The 26634-nt window shown below is 41.6% G+C and overlaps 2 protein-coding genes across 2 annotated transcripts in view; one reads left to right on the plus strand and one right to left on the minus strand.

Annotated features, from left to right (window-relative positions):
* The window catches only part of LOC103316081 (flotillin-2), a 125994-nt gene that overhangs the window by 50424 nt on the left and 48936 nt on the right, over positions 1 to 26634 (plus strand). The window lies entirely within an intron of this gene.
* LOC100117991 (glucose dehydrogenase [FAD, quinone]) lies at positions 6850 to 19653 on the minus strand. The gene is made up of 6 exons (XM_001602035.5): positions 19376 to 19653; positions 17567 to 17792; positions 16031 to 16571; positions 12066 to 12249; positions 9100 to 9649; positions 6850 to 8824 (listed from the first exon to the last, which is right to left on the minus strand). Exons 3-6 carry the CDS (start codon positions 16448 to 16450, stop codon positions 8059 to 8061), a joined length of 1920 nt encoding a protein of 639 aa, XP_001602085.1. The 5' UTR covers positions 16451 to 16571; positions 17567 to 17792; positions 19376 to 19653; the 3' UTR covers positions 6850 to 8058.

Raw genomic sequence — 26634 nt, forward strand, 5'->3', positions numbered from 1 at the left:
ATGTACACAAGCCGGCAACGCCCCGAGATTATTTTCGGCTCCGTCGACGGACTCGTGCCGGCGCGGCCGTGTATACTAGGTGGACATCTGCACGCTCGTCGGTCAATCAGAGAAAGTCCATCGGCGCGCTGATGTTTTCACTTTACCATTCGCGCGACGGCGTCGTCTGCGAAAGCAGGCGACGATGTGCCCGCAGTCATGCTATTTGTCATGAGCGGATATGACATGGATGCGACGCTCGTAAACTTGAGGATTAGAGATTTTTTCCACCTGTTGAAATGTTTTGTATGTGTGTGTGTGTGTGTGTGTGTGTGTGTGTCTATATATATATATATATATATCGTTCTGGTTTCTTTAAAGACCGCAATAAACGCTTAACAGCTGCCCGTTGTTCCAGATCTTAAAAGAACCTGCTTTTTCACGCCTGCAAAAAGTCGAGCATAATTTTAGACGCGCCTCGTCTTCAGTTCAGATGAATCGGGAAACGGTTCAATGACTACGTAGCGTAATTCACAGCATTTAAAACTATTAAAATTTATTTTTAGGCTTTCGACTTCGTAATTTCGTAGTCGTCGTAATTACGGTCTAATGAGTCTGACTGCGATTTGCCGGATGGTGCGGAGTGTCGAAATACCACTCAACAATGAAACGCCGGAACGACTCGAAAAGTCGGAAATTTTTCAATGTGGAAGGTGTGAGATTCGAAAACAGGAATCACAATAGCGAGGAATCGCGTATCGAGAATCCGGTCTTTCAAACGTGAACGGGACACGATGTTTCCTTTAAGAAATATATACAGAATAGAATTTCGCAAGCACTTACAGAAGTCGAGGATCTACTGTTGAAAGGTGAAGTTCGAATAGCGTATTTGGATACTCTTGAACTACTTTTCAAGCGAGGTTTTATAATCGCAATGTTTTCGTTTCGTTCGCGTATTACGGGCTCATTAACGCGGCGTCGGAACTGGCATGAAGAAAGAAAGTTGTTTTTGCTTAATGATGCGCAGTGAGGATTCACCAAAATATTTTAGTATCAACTCTCTAAATGTAAAATCTTCATAAAGTTTCTCGACAACGTTATCTGATTTATGCTATATGTTAAAATAAAAATCACGTAACCAGCAGAGTTTTTTCCTTATTATTCTTATCGTGTATGCGCAATCCCGAACAACATTTTTCGAAGGAGTTATTTCGAGAATTAAAAAATGGATTACGTATTGTAGACCTATGCACACTCGCGAGTATAATGCATAACAAGTGGTTTTCGACGGAGATAAAAATCAGTATTAACGAGACGTGCATTGTCAGACTCCGCAACTTGGCACTCGCGTATACTATAACCGATTTGCCATCGTAAAGTTCAAGTACACACTACTTTCTCTAGCTGTAGACAAGAGCTCATTACTATTTTTAAATTCATACTTTATACACGGGCTCGAAATGCAAGCCTAATGACCGTAAGAGGCTGTAATTATGTAGCTGGGTATACATCACGCATTAGAATCGGCCTTTATGCTTTCGCAGCTTCGTTACCGACTTTGCTTGTCAATTCTTGAAAAAAAAAAAAAAAAAATTAACTGCGCTGAAGAATAAAAAAAAACACAAAATTCGCGGAGATTTATACGTCGCTCCGAGCCACAAAAAATACCCGCGCGATTTATCGCCAATCGAAAGCCAAACTTTCAAAACCGAAAAAGGTGACGCGATTACGAAGTCATCGCTAAGCAGCGTTTCGAAAATTAAGCCAGAAAAAATGCGAATCATCGAGAGAGAAAAAGAAAGATACACGGCAGAGAAAGAGCTAACCTCTTGCGGTTACGTCTTCAATCGAAGCGAAGGCGTAATCCCTGCGGTAATCGGCGTCTGGGATCGGGTCACGTATTAGCACTCGAAAGGAAAAGAGGAATAACCAACCTATAGTCGTACAGCCCATACACGTGCGCGCGAGAGAGAACAAATGAGGTAAGACGCCGCTGTACGACACGGAGCTAGTATACGGGGGCATCGGTCGATTATGTTCGTACACATACGAGCGGCGTTACGCTCGCTCCTCTCCTCTATAGCGCTGTGTAATAAATTTAACGAGCTCTCTGACCCACACGTCTGCGCATCGTATATCCTAGCCTAGCGCTGTTTGCATGTACCCGCGTACACTACGATTTTCACTTTCTCCGCACGAGAGAGTATGTGTGGATATAGTATACGCGTGCAACGACCGCGATTATAATAACCACACAGACGCCTCCTTTCGTGATCGCCTCCGATTAGCTGCGCTCTCGACTCTTTTTCAGACTATTACGGTTTCATCCTTCGCCATTAGGCTGAGTGTGCGTAAGTAAGTGCTGGGCGAGGCTCGACCTTGGTCTGGAAGACTGGATGGATGCTTTTCCGGGATGGGGGAAGACGATGGCTCTCGCGTGACGTCAAAGGTCGAGGACTATGCTGTTAACGGGTTCCCTTACTTCTATTGCGATATCGATTGCTGTTGTTGTCCGGCTGAGGTGAAAGTATCGCGCGGTGTGTGACGACTATTTGGAAAAAAGCATCGTGCACGCGAACGGCTCTCGTTTTGTTACAGCAGCGATTAGTACCACCGATCGGCTACATTTACACTTGTGCATACGTTTTTACATGTTACTGCACGACTCGCTACATACATACCTTTTTGATTTATTTCCTCTGGCTTTTGTTTGCCCGATAGCAAAAGAATGGTGCATTGCTGGCTCGAGCTTTCAGCTCCTTATACTAGAGAACAAGGGAAAAATTATGCAAAAAGGTTCGCGCGCCTGAAATCATTAGGGAGCCTGCTCAGCACACTTATGTAATGCGTGAAGTGATTAGTTAATCAATCCTAGTTGCACAGGTCCTTACTTTCTAGAGACTGCGCTGCACAATGAATATGATGCTTTTGAACGATGCTTGGGTATTAGGGGTGATTTTATTTTGATGATACCGATGGTATACAGTGCAAACATATTGTCTGATGAATGATTTTAATTTAATACACGTTTAATCGAACAAATGCGTGAATAATGAAGCCTGAAATCGCTGAAAACGAAATCAGAATAATCCGTATTTTAATTCGCAAGCACCCGACAAACGCGCATTGTAATGCAGAGCCGATGCACGTGCTCCGGTATAAAGTTCTTCCACGTAGCGTGACTGAAATAACAATTGAACGTTTCAAAATTAGAGAGCATTTCTCCTCATTCGCATACAAGAGACGTTCTTGCGGCGTATGTATAAATGGGTTTGACTGCTTCCGGGGAGTGTAGAGCAAACGAGTCACGTCGATCATCCGAGAAACTCACTTAACCTTTGCTTTTGCCATCGACGCGTTGAATTTGCTTAACCAAAGCGAGATATAATACATATTTGTTACTGCTTGTGTGTTGTGACACCTCTGATGGTCTTTTCGTTTGAATAGTCGTTAGCGATTATGTTTGGGACTGCGCCATCCCAATTAAAATAGTTGTTTGAGCAGCATCGTTTTATGCCGTTGTTTGAAAACATGCGAAATTAATGCGTTATAGGCATGATAAATGGAAGGCTTATTCTTAAATGAAAATATCATAATACCATTTGAATTCTTAGCTTGTATAAACTTATACGTATGCGTGCATTTGACTCGCTTACTGCGCGTTCATGATTTTTCTTTAAGTTACACGGATTTGTTTAATTATATGAAAATATACTCAACACTTGCAATAATTATATAGTCAAAAAGAAATTTTTTATCAATTTAAAAATTGTACTATAATATTTAAGCTGTCACGTCGGTGCATTACCTTTCGAGTATTTACTCCAGGCGTTACCGATCTCACATTCACTTCAGCTAAATGATTCACGATTTCACTTCCAGATCGCGCTTCTCAATAAGTTCTTCGCACATTCTTCGCCTCATGCTTTTCAGATATACCTATTTGCAAATTTATTTAAAAGTGCGCAAATGTAACAGTGATAGAGTAATTAAAATCTAATACAGTTTTTAGTCACGCCATTCAAATATTTTTTCACGCATTTTTTTATAACTTTATCGACGAAACATTTACCTGCTTACTTTTCACTCGAAGTTCACGATTTCACTTTCAGATCGCGCCTCTATAGAAAATAATTCAAACGTGCTTGCTGTTTACTTTTTTTTCGCTTTTTTTCTGATCCGAAATTCTTTTCAACAAACACTTCAAATACAGCAGCATCGTAATTCATACAAAAATTATATTTTCATGATTCTAACTTTCAATTTGCAATATGATATTGCAGTCATGTAAGTACTACTTTCTTCTAGAATTTATTATGCGGGAATAGCGAGATAATTCAAATTCTCGTAAGTTACTTCAAACATTCATCATGCTAACCTTCGTGAACACTTCTTTACACTCGTGGGTAATAAGTAACTGTAGCTATGCATTTTCTTGTCGATTTGAAACTCATCATGTTTGTCCATATTTCAGTTTTTTTTTACACATTAAGCTCCTTGAGGGGAGTCAGGCCTCAATCAGACGGTCAAACACGCTTTTACATCTGATTCGTTCCAAAAGATTTCTCACCTTTTATTCGTAACTCGCCGATGCACCGGGTACTCGCGCAATGAAAGTTAACGACTCCTCGGCGCGCTAACCGATAATAATCCGCGTGCCTCGTTCAGAACGGTAATGCTTGTGTGCAATGCAGGCTGCCGACTGTAAAAGCTAATTAAGTGTAAAGTGACTTTCTTAAAATAGCCGTCAGCTGTTACTTTCAGTGAAGCGCAGACAAAATCAATCCAAGGAAATAAATCTTCCGAACAATCTTTTACTTCAAAATCGAAGCGCGTATACGATTATCTTCACTGGAAAAGTCGGATATCCACTCGATAAGCAAAGTAACAATCCACTCGACATGATTCAGCATGTAGATCTTAGCGCAACACACGAGGCTGCATAGTTTTAAACTCGGCTATCGCGACTTGCAGGATGTGCGAATCCGAACGCTGACCTCGACGAAGAAAGAGAAAGACAAGCGGACTTGCGCAAGGTGTGGAACTTTTCTCTCCGTGTCTTCTCGTCACTCAACTTAACGCACACGCGCAAGTACTCTCGATCGGACAATTTAGTTCCGCGTCTCACGCTTTTGTCGGTCAAAAGCTTAATTTTGTTCGAGGACGGTCTCTAATGTTAAAAATAAGGTTTCGTTCAAGAGAATTTGCGCGTGGAATATCTGTCACGGCGCAGTAATTTCAATGCTCGACTGATTAATCGACGCGCCGCTGTGGGAAGCGTTTTGTTTGGTTTTTATAGTTATGCAAGTGAGTGAAATTATTCTGGACAATGAAAAAATTCGTCGCGGAGTTTATAGAAGTCTGTTATATTGTATATGATATAATCTATATAACGTGTTACATCTTCACGTTTCGAGTTTGTAATGCCCGGTGAATGAGAATATTGTACGATCATCTATTACACGACGAGAAAATATTCGTTCCCATCACCGATACTTGTTCGCGAGTTTCACGCGTCACCAAATCGATTATAGAAACGTTTCAAAAATAAGTCTTGAATTAATTGTGATCATAAAAATGTGTCCGACATCAGATGGTTTATCATTTACATAACCGATTTTAATGGACTCCCTATTCAACCTACCGATTTCGATTCACACGGCTGAATTCTAATACTCCTGTACTTCATAAATTCGTTATGTAGAATCCGCTTATATATATGAGCGACAAAATCCGCTGTCCCAATCGCCTATTGTCGCATTCCCATTTTCATACTGGTCAGTAAGATTGCGAGACATTATATTCATTTTTTCTTTGTTAGTATTTTGACATATGCTAATGTAGTCGTTAGTCACGACATGAAATATTTACGACTCCTATGGTGGTTGACATTTGCCAATTTTCAATTTCTCGTCCCCGCGAATAATAAAACTTTCGTTTCATAAGCTTTTATTGTCACAGCATCAACGTCTCTTAATCATCGTCAACAATTTTTGTCGTAAGATGTTAGTTCAGCATTTCTATATCGTAAACGTGTATGATTGTCTAGCCGTCAGAGACGAAAGCATTTATCACTAATCCATCACATCCAACCGCACAGCTAACGCGCAGTCACGTTTTCACTTTTCGCACGGGCCCGCGCACCCATAAATCCCCCTCCGCCATTTCACGGAATAAAACTGTAAAAGGCAAAAACAACAAAAAGAAATACCAGTCATCGCACGTGGCCACAAACACACACACACACACACACGCGCGCGCGCGCGCGCGCACAACGCGAGGGTCGCAATTGCCAAAGCACTTGGCAAAGCCAGCGTTTATCGTCTCGCGCGCAGAAAATCTTTATCCCGGCATTTCGCACCGCCACATGCACGCGCAGTATAGTCCATATGCGTATCTCTCGTTGGTGTGTTTTGCCCGTGGGTGACGTCAGAGTTGCGCAACCAGCGGTGGCGGCGGCGGTGACAGGTGAAATTGACTTTCATCCGACGAGGTGGACCCGTGTTCTACGGTGTCCGTCGAGAGTTGGTTTTGTATAAACACGCGCGAATAGAAGCCGCGGCGTCGATGCTGGTGAGGATTACGAATCAAGGGCAGTCGGCCAGATGTATTAGATCTTGATATCGGATTTTGCGATCGATCAACTAGATGAAATGCAAATTCATCAGACTGATTGGCTAATTTCGTTTTATGACGATAAAATTATAAGACATTTTATGCAATCGCTTTTTCAGCTGAATCTCGGAATAGCTGGAAATAGTTTTAATTTTATTTTCTCGATGATGTGTATGAAACTAAGATTGGTTTGCAGGACATGTGATATTTAGCTTTGATCGAGACATTGTCATAAGGGGAATAAACAAAATAGGATATTTTTGAATTGATTTTATTGCTTCATTTGTAAAAAAAACACGAGAAAATTTAGATTTTGTAGATCTATTGAAGCCTACCAAAATACAATATTGTTAAGCCTAATTAGTAGAATTTGATTTACAAACGTTATATAGTTTTCAATTTAACATACTAGTTCTCAAAATTTTTCATAAATCGTATCACAGACGAATACGAGGTGATTTATTTATCGTTGTGACTTGACTTTCATTACGTATAAAAATATAATATTTAGTTTAGCACACTATGCATAATTTAACTTTGATTTAGTCTTGCATTAACAGTAAACATGAACAGTAACATAAAAACATAGTTCTTACACCGCTACTTATTCACAATCCTTAAAAAGACCTTACAGTTACATCTAAAATCAACTATCAACACCTTCACAAATGGCACTTAACGGAAATGCGTTGCTCATATAACGAAATGTACAAAGTTATTTTACAATCTGAGGTAAATAGAGACGCACCAAACGACTTGTCTAAATTCTACAAAATACTCACTCGCAGTGCCTCTTGCTGATAAACTTATTTATGTAATACTTTAGCGAGTATATATTTGCAGAGAAAAATGAAAGGTAGATCCCGTTGGTCTTGAGAGGCCGGTGCACAAGTAGAAGGACAATATTGCTTAGCCAAACTGAAAGTCGAATAGCTCTCACACTGACTCAAGATTCCGCTGATAATGCGGCTGAAATTATTGCCATCCACATACTGATTTCGCTGCTCGATTGCATCGCTGCAGTACGCGCACATATTTCAGCTGCGGTCGATGGAATCTAGCTTAAATTTATCTTTGCCTTCGAAGCTACTGACGCCCTTTTGATTCACAAAATGAAATTGACTCCTGACCTGCTTTTGCAAAGATTTGTGGTTAGTAAACTTTGCTCGTTAAAAGTCAATTTAGTACAGCTATGTAAGTTTACTTGAACTTAGTATCGAAGCCTTATTTCAAATATCTGATTCATTACACTGACCAAAGGATCATTCCGCATTGAAAATTAAACGCTATGTCCACGAACACTAAAACGTTTGCACAACCAACACTAAAGTTGCATTGATTCCACTTTTTGGTTAACTCCACGAAACCGTAGACGCGCACTCGTTACGAATCGTAGATCCAGTTTTTGTTCCACTTTCAACGCATTCGCCTATCTTGTGAAACTTTAACACACGGCAGAGTAAATCACGCCACACCTGCAGTGGTAGCGTTCCTGTACGTCCTCCTCTTTCTCTTCATCCACTGTTCCTTGATCATGTCGGCTCCCTTCTCGGCGATCATGATGACTGGCGCGTTAATGTTACCGCTGGTGATGGTGGGCATGATGGAGGCGTCGATGACCCTTAGTCCCTTTACACCGTAGACCCTGAGCTGTGGGTCAACGACAGCCATGGGGTCACTCGGTGGTCCCATCTTGGCAGTGCAGCTCATGTGGTAGATGGTCATGGTGTACTGCCTTATCGCACAGTTCCAGTACTCGTCTGTGAAGTGCGGCAAGTGCTTGCAGTTAGGCAGTGGCTTGCTGTGGAACCGAGCGCCGAACTTGCGCATCGTTGAAGTCTGGCCAAATGCGATGGCTGCCTTGACACCCTCGCGCAGCACGTCTACGTCATGCGGATCAGTCAGATAGTTGTGGTACATGAGCGGGTACTCCAGAGGATTTTTAGAACGAAGCTTGATAAAGCCACGAGATTTGGGACGAAGTATCATGGGGAAGACACCGAAGACGTCTCGGCTGTTGATCTGGCCGAAGACCTCGTTGTAGAATTCGTCGGTGAGACCGTGAGCGTTTTTCACTTGCGTACCACCGTCTGAGTTGGTGGAGGAACTGGTCATCATAAACTCGATGTCAGGCCAGTCATCAGTCTGATTGGCGTATTTGGTGGAGATGAAGCCCACAGCTTCCAGACCCACGCTCGAGGTTAACGGGCCATCCTCCGTTATGGCATACCTAAAAGATTAAACGATTCTTTATTAGTTGAATTAAAATTTAGCCTATCTTCCAGCTGCTAATTTTAAATATACATTATAAATCTTCTACAAATAAAAACTTTCTTTTTTTCTTTTGTTACAGGTAAGACGCTCATCTTCTCACAAAGCATTCAGAAATTAATGAAGAAAGAAGCTTGGTAAGTCGTTGAATCATCCTTTCCACACACGCGAATCTCGAATAACCGCCTTGACACACTGCTCGCACAAGAGAAATGCGAGAATCGGAACTCTTACCTGAGCGCAGAATTGATGTTAACCAGTCGGTTGAAAATGATGCTAATGGGATGGTCAATGAGAAAAGCTAGACCACCGACGGCGATGTGATCCTGCAAATTCTGTCCAACTCCAGGGGAATCCTGTATAACAGGGATGCCAACCTCGCTGAGGTGCTGAGCTGGTCCGACACCGGATAACATTAGCAGCTGGGGTGAGTTGATAGCTCCAGCTGCAAGGATGACCTCCTTGCGCGCGTAGACGACCTGTTTTACGCCGTCGCGTATGAATTCGACGCCGTAAGCGCGCTTGGTTGCCGGATCGATAAGGACTCGGGTCGCGTGGCTCCAGAGCGACAGGTGGAAGTTGGGCCGAAGGCTGATTGGCCGAACGAAGGCTTTAGCAGTACTGCAACGCGTCGCTCGACGCATCGTATACTGGAACAAAGCGAAGCCCGTCTGCTGAGCTCCGTTTATGTCCAAAATTTCGTAGCCCATCTCCTCACCGGCTTGCAGGAAGGCGACACCTAAGGGTGTGTTATAGGGGGCGTCCTGGATTGTTAGGTATCCGCCTGAAAAAATTTGAATGATTAGATCGATTCCATTCGTGAAAACAGTTATTATATGTCAAGCCAATTTATGGTATGGCAAAATGAACGTCTGCACTCGCACTTTCGAATATACATCTATAATGCAGCTATGGTACACGCAACGCGCCGCTGATATAAAACATGCAATCATGCTTGATACTATATCTCAAAATCTAAATATTGTACGAAATTCACCGCTCCATATGAAAGATGCGATTTCGCAATTATTCAAAAATGTCTTTCTTGCAAAACAATCATTGCAGTATCGTAGTAATAATTGCCCTGCTAAAACAAAATATATATATATATATATATATATATATATATATATATATATATATATATATATATATATTCGTAAAAAAACTCATTTGCATGAGTTGACGAGAAAATATAATGTCAAAGACAGATTTTCACCATCGGGAAATAGCGGCAACCTATCGATAAGCTCGAAACGCCGAGTCGGCGATTTCACAGCTGTTATAACGAAGCCATACAAGAGCAAGCGTGACCTCGAGTGCATCTCTGCGTTCGACATTAATCCGCCAGATAGAGAGCCGTGCCGCCGCTCCTAGCACGCGCATATGCAGTCGTGTCCGCACACAAAAATATACGCACGCGCACATAGAAGCAGCGGTCAGCCGGAGAACCGGTCGATCGGCATCCGATTTTTTCCCCGTGACATAATTTGACCCAGTGAGCGGAGAGCGCGAACACGAGCTACACGCGTTTCCCGGGCTCGCGTGCGCGTGACTGGCTGCCGGCCGAGTAATTGCGTCAATGATGTGTTCCGAGCGGCGCGCTTACAAAATCTGAGCAACCATGAATTTTTGCCGCGGCTTGAAAGTATCAATTTCATAAAGGGGAAATTGGACATCGCTTGATACGTACACGCGAATTCGCTCCGACGCGCTTTTCACCGGTCAAGGGACTGAAAAATGGTATGGTTCGATTCGCGGTTTTATTAAGCTTCACGCGCACGAGATATGCGATTTGACTCGAACGGGTTTTCGGAGGGTACGCGAGTTTTTTTAATCGCCGCGGATGTATAGCTTTTTTACGAGCGGGTCTAAGCCGCGTTAATTAACGAGGGGAACTGGTATCTGGGTCGACGACGAGGGATTTTTTTTATTAGAACTGGATATTGTGTTGGGGTTTTCCGAGTTTGTTTAGTAATTAGTTTCATTATAGGTTGAGAGTTTAGTTTTTCTCGCGAATATATGAAACTTGAGCAATTCAGCTTTATTTGAAGCGAGATAAAAAGTTGCGCGCATTCTGCAGTTTTCAATTAATTCGTGAATTAAATTCGAGGTTAAAATAGGATTAGATTGCAGTGAAACTCCCCTTACAGTTTCGTATATCTGGTTAGTTTTGCAAGTTCTATGGAAAAGGCTTTTAGCGAATATTCTAACTCTTGAATTTATTTAATAGTTATAAACGCTCTTCGAACTTTCCCATTTCTCCACTCTAGCAGTAATCACTCTTACGTGGACTTGCCAAAACAATATAAGGCAATAATTCGACACCTAATGACGCTTGAAGCTTCACGACATGAGAATCTTATTGAAGGAGCTACTATATTAGGTAACTGAAAACAGCAATCATTCTAAACTTTCCACGCTTTTACGCTTTGATACATTTGCGCAATTCGATTACTATACACACAATAGATTGCATTTTTTATGATAGTTGATAAACCTTTGAGCAACGACTACTTTTTCTTAGAGATTAAACTATACTAGTAGAATTATTATCGTGAGAGCAAATCTCAAAGTCAGAAAATAACTTTAATTTTCAACGTTTATACGAAGCGTCGTAAGCTCTCGTAAATCTCTCACTTCATTAAATTTCTTCGACTTTATATACCAACAATTTTTGCACCGCGCGGTCGTAGATTACGGAATCCCTCCACATCTATTCGCACATCACTTCGACTCAACACGTGCGCCTAAGAGAGCTTACGCAATAGATTCCGAAGCAGAGCTTCCTAGGGTATGATAATGAAGTGATACTAGTGCCGAGATACAGGTCGCGTTGTATACCGGCGGGATATATCATCGAGATCGCATGAGAGCTGCTTGTAAATCGATCGTTTTCTACGATCGGGCTCCTCTCTCTTCGGAGTTCGTTTGCTCGCGCAGCTTAATACAGAGTGTATAGTGCTGTTATGAAGATGTTATTTTGAATCTTCGGTTGGAGTATTAGATAAGACTCGTGACTTGAATATTCGACAGTGAAGATAGCTGTATTTACGTGAAGAATTTATATTGAATGAGGAAAGCGCTGGTATTAGATAAAACAACCAATCAAGTAATAAGACTTGTAATAAAAGTTCTTGATTGAAAGTTTAATTAAAACTTTTATCGACGCGATGCATGGAATCAAAATCCAGACTTACCAGTTCCGTGATACTTCTGATCCCGAGCCAAGTAGGGATTTCTTTGATCCTCGGACTTTTTGAAGTAATGAAGTATGTCGTCATATCCCCAGCCGGGATTTCCGAAGCTCTCCCATTGATCAAAGTCGCGTCGATTTCCTCGAATGTAAAGCATCGTATTCAAGACGCTCGAGCCACCGATTACCTAGAGAGAAGAGGAGAAAATCATTCATTAAAGCAAATTTATCTTTGTACTCATTGTATAGTCAAAGAAGTTATCACAACCAATCGTTTCTCATCGCAGGCACCTTTAAAATCACAATCCCTCTCAAAATCGATCGTCAGTCCCACTTCCAAAGCATTACCTATATATCCGAGCAACAAGAAGACTTTCTCAGCCACTTTCTCATCCAATCGCCATCGAAGCAATTATGTACAATCGATGCACCCAAATAACATATTGCGGCAGATCGAACAAAAAAATCTACCGTTAAGGTTCGCTCCCGAATCGGATCGATGTCATAACTTCGGACCGACACAATCGCTATGACTTTTCCTCGATTTCACAAAATCACGTTTCCCGCGTTTAGTGCGTGACCCGACGGTTAGCTCCGTAATCGTGTGTGTATGAGTATAGTGTGCGCGCAAGGGACTTTCTACACTGCTATATATATATACGCGATTACTCCGAGAGAACCGCGCGACCGGCGATCTGATTCATTTGAGACGAGTCATTACGGGGAGACGGCAGTGTTCCGTCTCGGGCTATTCCCGAGCTTGGATGTGTTTTTAGAGATTGAAACGGCGTGAGCTTCGCGGAAGTCCGGATGGAAAAATAGTAGTGATAGATGGTTTTGGGTTCGCCATGTCATCTAAGTTTTGCGTATACGTAATCGTTTTCAGGAATTAAGTGGACTTCATATGATCGATAATTTAGAGATTCGAGAGAAGCGAAACAATCAAAGCGAAGATCTCAGTGGCGTTGAAGCGCGAACACAAAAAGCCCCGAATATAGAGACGGAGAACGAAATTTTACTTTCACTCTGACCCGGTTTCGCGAGCGGCCAATGCGCACTTGACACTCGCCGCAACCGCGCGATATACGAATGCACGCTATATACCCACGCGTATACATGCATGCCTCGCTGAGCCCACGATTACAATTACGTCGTTTGTACGCGTTGGAGAGTATACGGCTGGTTCTATTATACGATTTTTTAACGAAGTTACCTTGGCTCCGCTCGAGTTTGACGCGAGCGGTGCCGTTCTCTTTGAGCTTTCGAGACGCCCCTTTTTTCGGGAGGAAAGTTTCCGCATTATTTTGTTTTTTCTTAGTCGAGTCTTATTTAAGAACGAGGAAAAGGGAGTTTTGAGTTTGTTTATTTTCGAGTTGATGCTTATTTTCACTTTTATGCCGAAACAGTAACAGGAACGCAAACCCTACTCTCACGTAAACGGACCACTTGGATCGAAGATCCAAAAAATCCAACCGCGAGTCGGCCGAGCCATCGCCGCGCACAGAAGCGAGGCGTGTCTCAATTACCGATTTTTTTGTCCGCATCGCAGCAATCGGCTTACATAAGCTCGAATCGGACATTCGCGCTGCATGCATTCTCCTCCGCGGTTTTTCATCGGTCACGACGGCCGGCTTCATTAATAATGCCTGCAGACTCGGGCGTTAACTCGCCCGGCACAGTCAACAATCGTTCTATCATTCGTAACTCCCCGGACAGCCTTTGCTTTCCTTCCTAATTCTACTCCACGTCTGCATGATTGCGCAAGGACTTGTAAAGTATTTGCTTTATTGTTGAGTATGGATATAATACGGGGACTGTGATATTTGCGCTGGAATTGGAGAAAAATCAAACATGCAATAAAAGGTCCGTTAAGTATGTAGGCGTGATCGATCTGTGGCAGTGAGTTTAAAAGATTTTTAGATTACTAATGTTTCTGATGTTGACTCTTCCCGTTATATAGTTTAAACTGCGTTCTGCATAATATTAGGGATCTAATCTCTTTTCCTTTGCAAATTAGAATGTTAGTTCGGTATCTTTGTAACAAATGACTCGGAATCCCGCGTACCTACTTGCAATAATTGACGAACTTGTTAGTTTCCAAGTACTTAAAGCTTAAACACAGACTTCAAGCCCAATTATTCGCTCCGATAAAGGCATGAGCACGTATGAGCAGCAGCGGCAATCGCTGCAAACGGTGAAATTTATATCTTCGGGGAGAAAAATCACGCACGAGAGCGAATATAGGTGCTAAGAAACGTGCTAAGAAACGTGCTAAGAAACGTGCATATAACGTGCGTATACGCCGCGACAAAGCGGAAGTTCCTCGCAACTACAAAAGGCCGACGTCCGCGGGAGGAAAACGAATAAAGACTGTCATTAATTTCTCGGGTATAATCATGGATCGTTAAGCGGCGCTAAGAGGCGGTGCGCAAAGCATTTTCAGGACTCTCGCTCTTTTAAGACTCCGCGGCCGCTGTCGCGTACGTCTAACCTGGTCTAGCCTCTTGTGTACACTATATACATTATTCAGATAGCGTATGTCGGTGGTCAGTCACAGGAAAGGCCGCTCTTGGCTGTCAAAACAGAGCGACGAGACGAAATGACTCAATTGGCCTGGGCTCGTAGATTTGCATCTTTTCACTTTCTGCAGCCCAAGCAGCCGAACCGACGCGACGGTTTGTTGGAGCTCGTCGCTCGCTCAAAGGCGAAAAAGCTCGCGAGTGTGTGCAGCCATTGTCTAGGGGCCGCTATTGTTATCCCGGAGATAATGCCGAGGGTTGGAGGCGATCGTCGTGTTATTTCCGCAGTCGTTTGTCGAGAGGTGCGCAGGAGGAGCGCTTGCTGTTGTAAGTTTGACGAAAATTTCTAACGTCGAATCGACTTTTTAAGTGATTTCGTATACCTATTTCCGCATGTGAACGAATTCATCCCTTCGACGCGACGACCCTTATTTTCTCGCTGCGATTACTTCCTGAATAATTGACGCGGCCATACAGTAGGGTAACATTGGAGGGCTGGCAGGAATACGGTGCGTTGATTTTCATACTTGAGGGAGAAGTGCGCCGAATCGAGAGGCTCGAGCCTCGCCTAATTGGCAATTAGAGCGCTGCGCGATGCTTTTAGGGGATTATAGAGACAAACTGCTTTTTCTTCTCATTCAGCAATTAATTTCGACTCGAGTGGACACCGACGCGACAGATGAATTCGTTGAAAATTTCAGGGCATAGAATTTTTTATCACTGCTACACAAAAGAGTCAGCGCCCTAAGTCTATTAGTTTACTTGCAAATTGAAAAAAACCACAGAATAAAATTATTGCAATTTCAACGTTTTCGACCTAAATTTCGGAAACTTCAATGATTTTTCAATGAAAAGCAATGCATTTTACGAAAAAATATATCAGAACATTTTCCTCTTAAATTTGTACAAAGAATTGAAAACAAAATTTTTTAACCGGAAAAGTGAACATTTTAAAAAAAATTCCGGATAATTGTTTATAACTAATTAATGCACCGCTTTAGTGCAAAACACTTTGCAGATTCGGTTTCAGGGGGTTAAAATACATTAGAAAAACCTTGGTGGATCCTTGGACCTTGGTGGTCGACAGCGCCACGAAGCCTGCGAACTATTCTCCGTGATAGCTATAACTTTAGACGCGCTTCGCGCGTTCCTGTCACGTATTCTCAATTTTACTTTTTTAGGTTAGGAATTCATAAATGTAAAAATCATATAAAAATAAAAAAAATACATTCATTTAAAATCTGACATTTTAAGGTTGTATTGAGCTGTTGTATTAGGCGCGTCGCGCACTATAAATGCATACGATTGATTCGCGAGGAACATGTGAATGCGATATACATTTCTATACATTTCGATGCATTCGATATATTATCGCAATCATTCTTTTGTTTAGGATTATACATTTTTGAACTTGAAAAAGTATCGAATTGTCATGTCATTTTCGACTTACCTTTCCTCTGGTCCAGCAGCAGCGCTTGTCTACCATAGCCTGGCACGCCGAGTCCTGCGGCTGCGCCCGGTACTTCCAGTCGAGCTTGCTCTTGTGCAGATAAAGCGAGAGTATGGGCACGTCGGTGATCTCGGTCTCGTGACCTCCAGCCTCGAGCAGCAGCACCGACCAGTCCGGGTTCTCGGTCAACCTATTGACCAGGACGCTGCCGGCCGAGCCACCCCCGACCACCACAAAGTCGTACTCGCGCCTGAGCTCGCGCTGAACGCGCGGGTGATTTTCCGGGTCCATGAGGTCGTAGTGGAAGTAGGCGATCGCCGCGATCAGCGCGGGGATGAAGGCCACGACCTTGCCCACGCCGAGCAGCACCGTCGCGGCCTTCAGCGCACCCGCCACCACCGTCGCCACCGCCGCCACCATTCTGCCGGCTTCTTTCCTCCTTTACTACCCTCTTTTCGTCCTCGGTGACTGATTTTCGGTTTTGAAGAGTCTTCGAGCGAGCGCAAGGCGTTCTTTCACTCAGTGCGTGAAGAGAGTTTGCCTGGAAGCAGAATCGTTCGTTAGCGCTATCCCGTACTCTGCTAGGTGCTGGCACAAGAGATCGTCTGCGAATGACGCGACGCGTTGTCCGGCTCAGCCTCGACTGATCGTTCAAGAGCGGGAAAGATGACCGACGCGCCTGATTAACAGTTATTTCCGGTGAGGTTTTCGCAAAAGTAGGGAAAATTACGGTCAGGTATCCCGGAATATTGCAGAGGGGCGCCCGAAATAAAGGTGGCTGCGAGAGCGGGGATAACGGAGATGTAGGAAGATATAGGGGGCAGAGGATCGGCGCGCAGGTATACGTTCTACAATGACACAGCGCAAATAGCTTGCGAAAATGCGCGTTTAAAAATTCTCTGGATATTTGCACGCATATCGACTGCACTGCGTTAATGCAAGAACTTTTAGACACTAAAATATCTGTCTCGTCTACTGTGAGGTCATTTTGACGTTTCACGAAATCTCGCGCATGCACCTCAATGTCCAAAGATTCTTATTTATGCATGCAAAATATGCGGTTGCATAAATTAATTCGCGTTATGTAAGAAAGAGGATTTAAAAGGTTTTCGGCATACTTTATTGGGGGCCACTCCTCTGCAATGAAATTAAATGAAAGTGGCCCGCGAGCAATGCCTTAATTTTCCTTTGAATCGTGAATCATGTCCACGGCTTACTTTCTCACTTCAAAATAACACATAGATGCGATTGCTAAAAATTATTAGCCAGATTAGTTTGATTTGAATAAGCCGCTAATACAATTTTCAAACCTGCAATAATTCAGTCATTCATCCATCAAAGCTTCGTTATTTTCCCAGCAAAACGCAGAAAGTCGACTCTCACCTCCTGACAGTACCGACGCCCAAACGCCAACAAAAACAATTCACAAAAGCACACAAACTCGTCGCCGGCTACTCTGTACGCACCTATTCACTCGCGGTCAAACACTCAAGAAAGCGTATAAAAAACCTCCTCCAAACAACAAACTCCACTCACGGTTTCATCTTCGACGACGTTCCCGGCTCTGGCTCACTGTGTCTCGCTCGTCGTCGGCTGCAGTTCGAATGGCTTTCGAACCTTCCGCAGTCCAGGACGATCTGACGGCCAGTGGGAGAAATTCGTTCGGCGCTCGCGTATGCGTGTGACGAAACCAGAACGCGATATATACCTCGCGGTGATGTAAAAATTCCTGCCGTAATCTCGCCCGTGTGTGCCCGGCTGCCTGTCGAAAGTCAAGCCGAAAATATGGTTAAACAGGTAATTACCCCGGATGGGCCAGACTCGTGTATTGAGTAACGGCCCGATCGATAGCAACTCTATGCGTGAAATGGTGATTATGGCGATGATGTTCGGACGATGGCGAGTTTGGTAGGAAAATCCGGATGCGGATCTTTCGGAGTAAGAGCGAGAGTTCTAGGCTCTTAGGAGGAAAGTCGGTGATTCTTTTGATCGGTTTCGATCTCGACTGCCGAGATATATGATAGAGTGACAAGATACAGAGTTATGAGACTTGCGAGAGACGCGTCTCGTTTATTTCTATTTTCGTAACGAGATAAACGGAATTCGGATGATGCAAATTTCAGTTTCTTCACGGATAGGCGCGTGCGTATATTTCTGGAATACGAATGCATTTATATTTCACAAAACAAGCGTAAACCAAGAGAGAGATTAGATCAAAATTTACGTTGAGAAAAAAAAATACATGAAAGGGACAGTGTTTATTGCGCAATGAAAGCGCTCGACTAGTTTGCGTATCTTGACTCGAGAACAGGAGTCGTCTTTCGTTGTTGTTATAGCATGCTACTTTTACCGAACCCGTTAAGCGATGACTGTCGAAAATTTCTTCTCGAGCCATGACCAATAGCGTGACATTATATTGCACGTGCGGTACTAGTCAAAATAAAACGTCAAACTCGATTTGAGCCCTTTTGAGAAACAATGCTCACAGTTAAAAAAGCGTATAGATCTACATTTGGACTCAGAATAGAAAAATACACACTCCGCAAGCGTGTAATAATCGAAGGTAAATTTGCCTGAGTAAGTGATGGGCACCGTCGTCTATTGACGCGTCGAGCTGCCGAAAATGCTCGGCCTAACCGGCGGGTCTGTATCGCGACGCTCTTTCACAATGGTCATCCGAAATGTTTGACTTTCTATACCCGAGTCAACAGCTCGTTTGTTCATTAGACCCTAATCAAACACGTACTTAATACTTATTTGATAGCCATTAGGCGAAAGAAAAAAAGGATGATTAGAGGATGAAATTTCCATTGACGGGTTGGGATTGTAAAGTGAGAGCGTCGTTAAAGTGTCAAGGAATAACGCGATGATCGCTGGGAGATTTTTCGGAAATTTTCGAACGAACGTAACAACTTACTGTCCACAGCTACGCGTACAGAACAACGTACGTTTTTAAGATTAATTCCATCTCGAGGCGGAGATCAACATTACATAATGTAAATATTGGAATGCGCGCGGCAGCTTTGAAAGCGATACAATGCATAAGATTTTTAACACTTGTCAGCTGTTGCATTGTACAAACGTATTTTTATTTTGCATTACGCTAGTCCGCGTATTATTGTGTTTCCCAGTCGGATCGAAAAAGAAATTTGCATACTCGCAGTAAATTATAAAAGGGAGTCTCAAAGAACATAAAAGTTTCGCTACGTGATATAATTCGACTTTTAAAACCGCAAAAGCTCCGAGCAGTCTCAATAAAATTATTTCACCGAAAAAAAAAAGATCGATCAGATGAGCTTACCAAAATGAAAAAAAATCTCCGTATCACAGCATTATAACACTTACACAAAGCTCCTAACAAGTTCACACACTGTACTGTATTATGCACCCGCACGTAACGCAAGAAAGCACGTCGAAAAGCACGTGGCCCGCGAGTCGCGTACACGGCTCCTGCGGAGCCAGAGAAAGCGCGAGACTGCGACTTCGGACATGGAGTCACGAACGTATAAAGTCGACGTGCAGGTGTTACCACCACCATCACCTGCGCGCCGCCAAAAGGCTATGAGCAGCGCCGCTCCTGCAGCCGCGATTGCTCTTGGCACTGCTGGCCGGTGTATACGTGATGTTTCGCTCGGTACCCTGCTAAGCGCATATTTCGGTAAAAGCCGAGGGGGGGGGGGGGGGCTAGGGTAGATGCAAAGCGGCACGTGCGCGGCAAGGTTAATTTGATTTTGGTAATCGAGTTTGTTCTACAGGGGAGTTTAAAGCGCGCTTTCCTCGGGAAAATTGTGTTTTATTGATTTAAAAATGTAAATTTGCGTAGGTAAACTCATTTCGAGAATCGTTTTTTGAAGAGCAAGCTATTAAATGCGAAGTAGAATATATGAGTAGGTAAATATGCAGGTTGAGCTGAGCTCTGAAAATCCTTCGAGTTTGCGAAATCCCTGTAAACAAATCAAACCGAGGAATCAGCAGCTTTTAGTAAAAATAATCGAATTGGTTACTTTACACGCGCATGCAAAATAGAGATCGCGATTTCCTCGTAATTCTTCGCTGTATATACGCACAGCTTTCGCAACGCCCTTGTCCAGACTTTTTTCCTCATCCACGATCCCGTTCGTGCATCCTTGACTTCGCCATAACCACCACCACCACCACCTGCGCCGCTCTCATAATGAGATTTCCTCTCCACGGACACTACATTACTTTTCATGCGTTTGCTCCCGTTCGGCACGTATACCGCAAAATTCCATCGTTCGCTGACTCAATACTGCGAGCATTAAACGATCGTTAGGCGCGGACGCGCGCGATTTTTCGAATTCTTGGACCTCGCGTGCTTCGAGTGTTTTCGACGATCGATATGGAACCTCTTGAAATTTCGACAAGGACGTCTGTGGCTAGAAGCGTGTTTGCACTTTCCCGAAATCCGGATTATTTGCGATCGACTTTGCCGCGGTCTATTGATTCATCTCGAAAATAGGGAATTTCAGGATTTTGCAATCTCTTTAAAAGCCATCGAGAGCGAGGATGGAGAGAATCGTGAGATGGTGTTGTGTAAAATATTATATCCTGATTCTCTGCAATGCTGTGTAATAATAACTCATCCGCTCGTGGGTTTTCATAAGTACATCTGCCTAAAAAATGTCGCTAATCACAGCTTTTTCTTCGCAAGTGTTGCGCGTCGGCAAATTCATCATGCACATCTTTACGCGCGATCTGCAAAAAATAAATGACAAAGTAACCATAAGATCGATGCATTTCGACAGCTGCTCGAGACTTTTTGCAGTAGACATAAAAATAGAAAGAAGCAGCCTTATACACGCAGATCGACCAGCAGTTACAACCTCAACTGCAGCTTCTTTCGAGTGAATGATTCATGCGATAGAACTATAATATCTCTTTATTAGAGTCATTTAAGGTATAACTAAGATTGATGAGTTTTTTACAGTATAAAGAGTTACAGAACAAAATCGATACGCTTTATCGCCTCAACCAAGTAAAAAGCCATAATACTCACCAGCGTATAGAATTAACAATTCATACATCCAAACTAGCTACAGTCCCTTATTATACAAGAACTATTTGAATTGAATGGGAAAAAACGCCAAAGCGCGCCGGTAGACGTTCTAAACGATCGCATTATATCCACGCATCGGCGACTCTAGATCCCAGTTTCACTTTCTTCGAGTTCATGGTGTCACGCTTTTTAATGCAATCTTGCGCGCTGCGCTTGATGCAACTTTTATGTATATAGCACATCCCATATGCGCTGCATATTATGCGTCGAGGTTCATTATACTCTTGTAATGCCGAGCCGGGCTCTCTATAATAAGCAAAAGGCGAGACTAAACACATACGTAATTTTTTGCGCGCTATCCTGTCTAACGATTAAGCCCCTCGGTTGGATCGCGCCACGTTTTCTGCGTGCGAATTTTTATAATCGGCTGAATCTTTTGCAATCCATCAGTGAAAGCTGTACCAACGTGCTTGTATCGTTTGACTAACGAGCTTTGATCGCAAGTATGAATAATCGTTTGATATACGTATACGACTTGATATTGTGCGAAACTCCGGTTTTTAGTACCGATAAAACGACGCGACTTGGAAGATCGTTACGAAAAAAACTACTTCTCTATCATAAAACTATTGTTTATGAGAACCGCTTTACTTTATAGTAAGACTAGAATATAGCAAAGACACTTTTACATCCTCTACTGCTGTAATATTATTTTCTGCTTAAGAAATCGCTAATCACTGCACAAAATGTACACCTTACTAAGACACATATAATCAACGTTTACTAAAGGCTAGTCACCCGTAATAAAGTATACGCGTTCCGTACTACATATCGGCGATTCGCGCAACCGTATCTCGATCTTGTATCACGATCGTATAGAAAAACCACTTTGTAAAGTACAGGTAATTTATATCGATGATGCGTTTATTTGAAAAGCTACATTCGTTTAACCAGAACATTACACCTCTCGAAAGTAGAGCTTTTTGGAAAACTAATTCTGTCATATATAGAAATATATATATAGCAATTGTACTCCGCGTGAAAGTTGCCTATACAATCACCATCATCGAAGCTGGTAAAAGCAAATTACACATATAGAGCAGGAAAATTCTATTGCACACATGCACCGTCTTGCTGCTGACGAAATCCTCAGCGATGCATCTCGAGCCGACGCTCATTATAACAACTAGTGCGCACACACGAACTCACTTCGGCCGGAAAAATTTTAACGCACTCCGCGAAAGCGCCCAAATAGATCCTTACACGCGCGCCTATGCGCTACTCGGAGCTTGCGTAACGTCCCTTGTCGCGGCGATGATTCAATGCTTCCGCGCAGTCGTCGTGGTCGCTCTTGTGATTCGTGTATCGTCGAGGCTTTTCGGATCGTGAGGAAGTTCGCTGTGTTTAGTTTGGGAGGCCGAAAGTTCGCATATTTGTCGGAGTTCATTGAGTACAGAAGACTTGCATAGTTCTTTAGGTTGATTAACTCTGTGGGCATCGAGTCTTTCGCTGAAGAGCTGTTTTAGAATATTATATGGAAGAAAAATTATTTTCTTTATAGGCAGGTACCATTTGAAATAAAAGTCAAATGCAGGATCTGAAATGATAAATGATTGCACGCTAATCTTCTTAATTTTACTAGGAAGTCGCACTTCCCTATAACTTACAGATTAATAGCAGACGAAAAAATTACGTGAAAAAATGCGCAATCTTCTGATGCTAATTAATTAAGATGTCTGTCAAGATATCATACGAAAATACTAGTTGTCGACGTAACACGAAGAAACGTGACTTTCGTACCGTGTCCAGAGACTCGCATGCGTACTTAGAACTCCCAGTAGGTGCGCGCAGACAAGTCTGGAGAACGGAAAGTAAAATTCACTCGAGAGATCGTAATTTCAAATGTCATGGTTGTGCACCCGGTGGCGGATCATTGCAAAATCGGCTGCGGAGGACGAGCATCATATAGTAATGAAAGTAGTCCAGACAAAACAACAACGATCCTATATAATACTTTTGAAAGTCCGCGTGTAATGGAAACAAGTATAACGTATATTTCGTCTAATGAAGCGCGGTGTCAATCAAAGAACATCATCTCTCGGAGCTAATCACTGCGAAAGACTGATGACGATTACAATTCACGCTACTTTCGTTAGCTGAATCTTGGTTGTATAATGGCATAGCTGAGCAGCGTGTCATTGCGAATTGAGCATCATTACTCATCTTTTTGGTTCAAGTTTTTCTAAGGTCCGGCTTGAGAAATTAGGTCTATAGACTTGCTGTGCTTGTTTAACGGAAAAAAGTTATGTAGCAAAATTTTGCAACCATACTGTAAAATCAGAGCTTTCAAAGTATTGTTCTCTTCCTAGGAAGCTTTGTAATGGTGATTTTTGAGTTTGTGTAAAAACATGTTAGAAGGGAGTTCTGATGCATTTTAAGGTAGTTCATTCGGTAAAATAAATAGTTTTGAAACTGCAAATTTTTGAATGCGGTTTTATTAGATTAGTAATGCACAGGCAAGAATAATTAAAAATGATATAGAAAATAACAGAATCCATGTTTTCTCAAACAAATTCAAGCATTAACTACTCGGATATTAACTACAGAAAGAAGCATTAATAATTACGCTTATATTTAATTTTATTTTTTATCCGATCTTAACGAAACAAGGTTCATTTTGTTCTTTCAGAAATTTCAGGGAGGGTAACTGTAGGAAATAACCGTAGGAACTATTTTGATATTAAAGCAATACATAATGTTAAAGAATAATATGCAAATAGTACAATGTGTATTTTACATCAACTTTAGAGCGATTACAGGCAGAAAATCTTGTATAAACAAAAACTGAGACTAGTGCAACTTTCATACAACTTTCTTATTCAATTATGAGTTCAACAATACGTGACTAGTGTACGTAACATTTATTTCCAAGCCAATAACAAATAAACTCCTGAGATTATCATCTTTTGGTACACAGCACGTTGCTCTCAGTTACGGTGTTTGCCATCCATCGATAAGGCAGCCAAGTTTTTGTACATACATCGTTTCAGAATAAAACGGCGCTCTCGATGTACACGCAAGTTGATAGGGTTGCATACATTCAGGCGCTTACTCTGTTAAAATGCATGCAATACTTATCGATGTTTTGTAAAAATTTGTATTTCAACTTATCTACAAATTTGGAAATAAATTAAGAATGACGATTAGGATTAAAAGTCAATCAAAAATACAGCAACTATAAGCTTGTTTATGTACAATGCATACTGTTGTAAGAAAACTATGAAAGGCTACGAAAATTGATTTCTGTATCATAGACAAACTATCATAGACATAGTTTAAACTTTAACGTGTGATGTATAAGTTCAATATAATTGTATAAAAAATGATGTTCGAATATAATCCACACCAACTTTATCTAATACTAGGAATGAAGGCGCGCTTCGCGCGATCTTGATTCTATCTCTGTCTAATAACACTGGTAGAAATCTACCATAAGTGTTGGGCGGCACACTAACGTCTGCTAATATTTCATAAGCATGTAACATGTTACTAAATCCCTCAAAACTATTTTTTAATAAATATATTAATAATGCTTAATGTCGTCATCATTGGTTTGAATAGTTAATTTGAAGAAAAGTTCAGTATAAGAGTTAGTGGGTTTGTCTATCATTACAATGCCATTTATTTGCATTATAAAAAAGCTATATAACTGAAATTTTACACAGATACTTACTATGGTACCTAGAAAACATGTGACCTACATGATTATGATTTAACTGTTTTCATTCATATATTCACATCGAGGCCCATATGAATTTTTTAATTTAGCGTATCAAATTTTGCTTGTAGACAGTTACACAGAAAATACCATCTCTAACACATTGTATTTCTGGTTTCCAGTGTATTTTTATATGAAGAAAGTTATAAGTATTTTAATTTTTTTGTCAAGGCATTAATTAGAATTTTGACTTTTTTTTCATTTTTTTTCATTCGAAAACTAACAGGTCTAGAAAGCTCATATTTTGCATATAGATTTCTTTTGTGATTGTGGAAAGATATTTAAACTTGAATCAACGTCAACTGAAATACTTTTGTGTTCGACTACAACACCCATGATAATTATTTAGTCGTATAGCATGAGTTTGCATTCACATCAGTGTAGGAGTCGAAATCAGAAGTTTTTCAGTTAAGGTCGATTCAACTTTAAGTATTTTTTCACAATCACAAAAGAAATCTATATGCAAAATATGAGCTCTCTAGACCTGTTAGTTTTTGAATGAGAATAAATACAAAAATGGAAAAACAGGTATCGGTCTCAAAATCTCTCACAACTATTAAAAGTCAAAATTCTATTTACCTAATACCTTGACAAAAAAGCCAAAACATTTATCACTTTCTTCATGTAAAAATATGCTAGAAATCAGAAATATAATGTGCTAGAGATAGTAGTTTCTACGTAACTGGCTATAAGTAAAATTTGACCTGCTCAATTTAAAAATTCGCATGAGCCTGGATGTGAAAATATGAACGAAAACAGTTACATCAGAATCATCTAGGTTACACATATTTCTAGGTAACATAGGAAGTGGCAGTGTCATATTTTAGTTATCTAGTAGCCTTTTTACAATTCAAAGAGCATTGTATAATGATGACTTAAACTTACTGACTCGGATACTGAACTTTTCTTTAAATTCACCTCTTAAACCTCACCGAGGGCGACTTTGGGCATAAAGACACAGTATATCATCTTCAAACTCTTTATTCTTTTAATTGAACTTCTCACTGACATTTAAAAAAAAAACTACTCTTGGTAATGATTAATTTTACTAAAATTTCTTGCTAATTATATTACATATATTTTATCTGTTATCAAGGCTTCTACATTTCATTTTAAACACCTCAAACATTTCTACCAGGGTTATGAGTTATGACTGTTTTGAGGGTTATGAATTTAAAGCGCAGTTCTGATCTCGTTGCCTAGGTAACCGACCAGCAACCAATCAGAATGACGTATTAAATGCTTCACAACAAAGGCCATCATTTTTTTAAGAGAGGATTTCTATCAGATGATTTGACATATATTATAAAAGAATCAATTCTGATTGTATTTTTAGTTTTCTGTACGTAAAACTGTACCCGGAAAGCTAAAAATACCCGCACAATCCTTAATCAGAACGATTCTAGATCCGGTTTAAAGATAGTCTCTTTCAAATCCCGGCCGCAAACTTTGCTTTATCTCTCACAGCCGATATAAATTGCGCAACGGGAACACCGCTGGACGACGTCAAATATTTACAGCCACTAAAAGGAAAATCGTTACGCAATCGCTACTACACGGCAGTGTCCGTGAGAAAAGCACCGACCGGGCAATATTTATTTTTAAGCAGTCTAAGTGTAACTAACCCGGCGCCTAGACTGGCGCAAATTTCTGACGCGCAAGAAACTTTTCCGTAGCGTCTGTGCCCATCGATCTACGTCCTGCTTGTGCGCGTGGAAAAAAAATGACAGGACGACGGGCGCTCCCCTTCGACATTTATAACGAGGCCTGACGTACGTCTGCAAGCTATTGCGAAAGGATGTAGCCGAA

Source organism: Nasonia vitripennis, chromosome 5 (genome assembly GCF_009193385.2).
Source record: "Nasonia vitripennis strain AsymCx chromosome 5, Nvit_psr_1.1, whole genome shotgun sequence".
NCBI lineage: Eukaryota > Metazoa > Arthropoda > Insecta > Hymenoptera > Pteromalidae > Nasonia > Nasonia vitripennis.

What these genes read in the sequence shown, in the direction of transcription:
- LOC100117991 (XM_001602035.5), bottom strand. Translation starts at nt 16,450, where the DNA reads ATGGTGGCGGCGGTGGCGACGGTGGTGGCGGGTGCGCTGAAGGCCGCG. An exon ending in GCTGCTGGACCAGAGGAAAG is followed by an intron (nt 12,250 to 16,030) that starts GTAAGTCGAAAA and finishes TCTTCTCTCTAG; the next exon opens with GTAATCGGTGGCTCGAGCGT. An exon ending in TCAGAAGTATCACGGAACTG is followed by an intron (nt 9,650 to 12,065) that starts GTAAGTCTGGAT and finishes AAATTTTTTCAG; the next exon opens with GCGGATACCTAACAATCCAG.